We start from the raw sequence: 4,835 nt of genomic DNA on the forward strand, positions 1-4,835 counted from the left end.
GCCAAATATGTCTTTTGGGATCAATCAAGATCCTTGAAGGTAATATCCAATCTTTGTAGCTTCAAACTCATCCACATTTCCTCCGTGCCATACAACCCCTCACCATGAAGAGTCAAATTCCATGCACTTGTGCTCCTTGAATTCTTAGGCTACCAATGCTTCAACTTCTCTTTTGAAAATTTTTATTCTCCCTTGAGAGAGAGAGAGAGAGAGAGAGAGAGAGAGAGGAAATTTAACATTCATAGAGGCCAAATATGACTTATGGGACCAATCAAGATCCTTGAAGGTAATATCCAATCTTAATAGCTCCAAACTCATCCACGTTGCTTCTATGCCATACATCCATCCCATCACATGTTGCTCCCATGTAGATATGAAGAGCCAAGCTTCTCTTTTGAAATTTTTGATTTTCTCTTGAGGATTGCCTTCTACCTTAATCAAATCTTTTTTACTAGGATGTTTGTCTTCAAGGTGTGCGGTGATCTTCAAACTCACAAAGGCATTCTTTGAGTAATATGTTTTTTTTTGTACCTTGATAATTTATTGTTGTAAGTACACCATCCATTCATCTTTGTTAGTGACAAGGGGTTTGTGGGTGATGGATGGTAAGACTCTTGAAGTGAAAATGCAAACCCATTTTGACTCTACAAAATTGCATATTCATAGCAAGCATTTGAAAAGCCTATTTTTTATGCTAAGTACACATGAAGGATTACCTTACCTTCAATGAAAGGAGATTATAATGCCCATATTCATTCAATTGTCAAGTTCAATGGAAAGGATGATCTAGCAATATACATCCAAAACTTTGAGCAATTGTATGAGCTTTGGTGTGAGCTAAAACATGGTGTTTGAGAGTGATCTCAAGGTCAAAAATCTCAACCAATGCACTGCGGCGATGTTGCACTAAAATGGCTTATGGTTCTTATCCCAAAGAAAAGGAGTCGTGCAAGGCCATGAAGCAAGGTAACTTGCCATGATCAGCCACGTGGTATGAGGAATGATCCATTGAATTTGGTACAAACCCTGAAGCAAAGAACCCATAAAAGTGTTGGAGACTATATAACTAGAGCAATAGTTAGATGGAGAGGGCTATTTTTAGGTAGAAAGAGTACATCAACGTTAATGAAAGATAAGCAGGGGCATAACTTTATATGTGTCGTAGGCATTGTAAATAGTGGTGCAATTTCTTGATGTTAGAAGACCTCAAGGCCAACATTGTTAATGAGGCAAACACAGTTGTTGTTTTAGTAAGACAAAACCTCATTGTTAAAAGCTCTCTATACTTCCCTTTTTTTTAAAATATTGTGGTTAATGCATATAATACAATTTAATTCTTCTCAGGATACTCAACCTTATTTTGGGATGTAAACAAAAACTTCCCAAAGGAGTGGGCTTGCCTTTCACAATTGGGCGGGCTACAAAAACACAGTTAATTAGGGGGCGAGCACCATATATATGAGGATCTATTTACAAAGCCCCACTCCATCCAAATGTGGAGGTTAAAAAAATGAGGTCTTAGCTGGTTTGCTATGAATTGCCCATAGGGTGGCCGGCATGAGTCTCCCCCTCGTTTAATGGCCTGCCCTTATCTCCGCCCGTCAGCCAATTGAGGGTGTTGCTTGCAATGGACAACCACCTCGTGGTCTTCTCATCGCTGTTGTTGGTCAACGACGACCGCTTGTCGGAACCCGCATACCTCCTCATGCCGGACACCTCCGACACAGACCTCTGATACGACGGCATGTGCCGGTTCGCTCCGGAATCTCGCCTCCCCACAGCAAATGCCCGCTTGAGAAGATTGGCTTGCCTTTCAAACACGCCTTTCTCTTCTACTTCTGTCGCTTTGCCGGGATTGAAAGCGCTCTCCAAGTCCACCACTGCAGCTCCGTCGGATTGTAGCAGGCCAGCTTCGCCGGAATCACGAGAGGCCGACAGCCGCGGAAGAATTGCTTCTTGAATCCTAAAATTCGAAAGCTGAGCATACAAATTGTTTCTAGAGCTACAGGAATGGCGGGGGGGTTGCTGGGAGGTGCCGTCAAGCTTAATACAGCTGAACGGTGAGTGGATTCCGTGATCAAGCTTGCTCGACGGAGACATGGCGGAAGAAGAGGATGTGGACGGGCCCGCAGGGTCTACTGATTCGGAACAAGAGCCGGCCAGAAGGGGAAGATCCTTAAGGTGTAAAGAGGTGGACGCGCGGGCAGGGTCTGCTGATTCGGAGCAAGAGCCGGCCAGAAAGGGAAGATCCTTCGGCCGGGGTAAAGAGGTGGACAGATGAGACGTATCCAGTTTGGGTTGCTTGGCGCTGCTGTTGAAACTCTTGCTGACGGGAAGGTCCGCGTGTCGTAGAAGCGTTTGAGAGCTCAAGAAGAGCACATCGGAGGGCATGAAATCGCTCCACCGATGCTGGAAAACCGCATCGGAGACGACAATCCGGTGCCCAAACCGAAGCTGCAGTTGTTCGTCAATGTCCGTCGCTTGCAGAAGAGGATCCTTCCGTTCATTTCCTTCATTTCTCAGACTGCCGGACCTGCTCATGCTCTCCTTCCTGCTCGGATTTCGTCCCAGTATATTCAGGCTAGGTAAGCCTAGCAGATCACTCTCCCTCTGCACGTAGAGCTGCAAAGCTCTGTCGATTCCTGCGAGCTCGACGTTGGAATTACGGCCCGCAGAAGATAGCCGTCCGGCGCTGGAATTACTTGCCGGCATTGGCTGCTGCTGCTGCTCATCGCCGGCGCATTTTCCACCGATGATGAAATCCTCCACAATGAGCACGTCGTCCGCTTCCACCCTGTTCCGGCAGAGCGGACATGTCGAGTGACTGCCCAGCCATGTGTCCACGCACTCCAGGTGGAAGGCGTGCTTGCACTTGGGTAGTAGCCGGAGGATGTCGGAAGTTTCGAAACGGCAGAGGCAAACGGCACATTCCAGGCCTTCTTTGAGGCCCTGCAGGGATGCGAAGTTGAATGTGGGAAGGACGTCAATGATGGCACGATCGACACCGGAGTCACGGCCGCGGAGAAGCGGCGGAGGGGGCGGAGTGGTGTCATCTGGACGGACGAAAACGCCGACGCCATGGCGTTTACAGTGCTTGGCGTAGAGGAGCAGGAGGAAGGTGAGGGAGAACATGGTGGTGAGGACGCCAATGATCACAGCGATGCTAGGGCGAAAGGAGGCGGCCAGGGGGTCGAAGGCGGTCGAAGTGGGTGGGGGGGACGAGGTGATGTCAGAGGGGTCATCGCCGGGGACGCGCGGAGGGGGGAAGGGGGATGTTGGAGAGATGGAGAAGGGGGGAGGAGATGCCAGGTCAAGGAGGAGGGAGAGTGCAGGGGGCATGGTATTTAGGCAAGGCAGGCTGTAGGGGAGAAGAGAGGCAGCGAGAGGAGGGGATATGAGGGAGGTAGGAAGTGATGGGGGGGAGTCCGGCAAGGAAGTACGCTGATGATCTGGAGTCTGCTTTCTCGTCCAGAGACAAGGACCAGAATTAGGGATTGAAGGAAAGCTCCGTCGTGGTCTATATTCATCTACGATACCCAGAGCATGGCTCTGGCTCGTGTCCTGCTGTTACTGTGGAGATAATGTGCAGTCGACAACATCGATCACACCACAGCGACACACCCACGGTTCATCTGCTGCTCTCACACCTATGCACCCACCCTTCCCTTGCACTGGCCACCGGCTGTCGAGAAGTGTACGCATAGGTTAACAAGTCGGCAATCATGGCGAGAAGCTTCTGTTCATGGGGGCTTCCTAGAACAGGGGGCGCTTAAACCAAGCCCTGAAAGAAAACCATTTTATTTTTTGAGTAAAGCTAAATGCGATGTGCATTGAAGCTAAACCACTATACAGGGACAGCTAATTGCTTTGTAAACGACCTATGAAAGCAAAGGCTCTCTCTCTCTCTCTCTCTCTCTAAACGTCCAAGTTTCCAACTATAGCCTATTAACCACAGTAAAATTTGCCCTCATGCTGCTGCTTTTTGGTCCTGATGTTCCTCGTGCTCAACATCTGCCTGCACCTTGATACGAAGAATAGTAAATTTCCCCACTACCTTTTGTATGGCTGCTAGAGCCTACACCGACCAAACCTGCCCCCCAGCGTTACGTAACGCCGCTTCGTTTTTAGGCGTTGGGAGCTGGGCTACGCTGGCACACTCCCCTGCGATTATGTCGAGCGGGGCGGCGCCGGGGCGGCCCCCGGGCGGGGCCCCATCTCGTGAAGGGATGCTGAGGCTTCATTTTTGACGAGGCGGCCTGTATTTAGTTGAGAAAATGCATATAAATTACGGTTTTCGATGTACTTTTACGTTTATTTGAAAATTATGCTGGCCCTTCAACCTCACTCTCTCGATGTTCACATGAGGAGCTGGTCGCCCATTTGGAAGTTCATGCCAGCTGCTGCATGAACACAAAGTGGCCTACTGGTGTATCTATTGAACGCCAATTCGAACGGGCAGTTGCATCTACCACCAGCTTGTGTGACCGGATACAGTGATACAGTTGCCTACTGCCTCCTGTGAATATAATTGCACCTCTTGTAAATACAATCGCCTTCTGTGCCTCCTTCACCTGCTGCGTGCTAGAGGTGACCGGCTGGGGATAAGGCACGCGTGGCCTCAAATCCCCCAGCCACCTCCAGCTGGTCGCCCACTGAAGGTAGGCCAAGTAGGTTGTGTGAATAGGTCCTAGCTTGTGGAGTTCCTATCGCGGCTTACCACCACCTATGTGATGAGTAGTATGCTGTGTGTAGGTGTTACCTATGTGATGAGTAGTATGGTGTGTAGGTGTGTGAAATTCTCCTATGAGACTAGGAATAGAATAAGACCTTATGAA

General features: G+C 49.1%; 1 protein-coding gene across 1 annotated transcript; it reads right to left on the reverse strand.

The window, feature by feature from the left end:
* Positions 1-1,272: 1,272 nt before the first annotated feature.
* On the reverse strand, positions 1,273-3,998 carry LOC147640900 (uncharacterized). Its single transcript, XM_086816499.1, has one exon. The coding sequence runs from the start codon at positions 3,337-3,339 to the stop codon at positions 1,531-1,533; it is 1,809 nt and encodes a 602-aa protein (XP_086672625.1). The 5' UTR covers positions 3,340-3,998; the 3' UTR covers positions 1,273-1,530.
* Positions 3,999-4,835: the final 837 nt, after the last annotated feature.

This window comes from Cibotium barometz, chromosome 2 (genome assembly GCF_041138505.1).
Source record: "Cibotium barometz isolate CiBa-2024 chromosome 2, ASM4113850v1, whole genome shotgun sequence".
Taxonomy (NCBI): domain Eukaryota; kingdom Viridiplantae; phylum Streptophyta; class Polypodiopsida; order Cyatheales; family Cibotiaceae; genus Cibotium; species Cibotium barometz.

Excerpts from the sequence above, each read along its gene's own strand:
- LOC147640900 (XM_086816499.1), bottom strand. The coding sequence starts at position 3,339 with ATGCCCCCTGCACTCTCCCTCCTCCTTGACCTGGCATCTCCTCCCCCC.